The sequence below is a fragment of the Pteropus alecto genome, unplaced genomic scaffold, assembly GCF_000325575.1.
Source record: "Pteropus alecto unplaced genomic scaffold, ASM32557v1 scaffold43, whole genome shotgun sequence".
Classification (NCBI taxonomy): Eukaryota; Metazoa; Chordata; class Mammalia; order Chiroptera; family Pteropodidae; genus Pteropus; species Pteropus alecto.
The window spans coordinates 275,344-275,714 of record NW_006435764.1 but is presented as its reverse complement, the minus strand read 5'-3'; the positions used below and the strand labels follow the sequence as shown (position 1 = coordinate 275,714).

Sequence of the window (371 nt, the reverse complement as noted above, 5' to 3'; positions counted from 1 at the left end):
CCGGCCGCGCCCCGCACCTGCCGGCCCCTTCTTCCCCTTCTTCTTCCCCTTCTTGCGCTGGTTGAGCTGTTTGAACGCCTCGGCCGCCTTCTGCAGCCGCGCCACGAACCACTCTATGTCGTCCAGGGCGCAGTTGAGGATTTGCTGGGGGCAGAGCGGGGCGGGCTCAGCGGGCGCCCCTGAGGGACAGCGCCACCGCCGAACAAACTTTTAAAAATTGACATTTCGACTTTATGGCCTAGAGAACACTTTCACATATATTATCTCTTGATCTTCATAAAAATTCTATGGAAGAATTGTCATCATTTCCATTTTACAGATGAGGAAATTGAGCCTGAAAACAGTTATAGATTTATCTAAAGCAACAAGAC

At 51.5% G+C, this 371-nt stretch overlaps 1 protein-coding gene across 1 annotated transcript in view; it reads right to left on the bottom strand.

Annotated features, from left to right (window-relative positions):
* EPS8L2 (EPS8 like 2) overlaps nucleotides 1–371 on the bottom strand; it is a 16,164-nt gene that overhangs the window by 4,447 nt on the left and 11,346 nt on the right. The window contains exon 8 of the mRNA XM_025046273.1: nucleotides 22–144. Coding sequence (XP_024902041.1) covers nucleotides 22–144 — 123 coding nt within the window. The remainder of the gene's footprint in view (nucleotides 1–21; nucleotides 145–371) is intronic.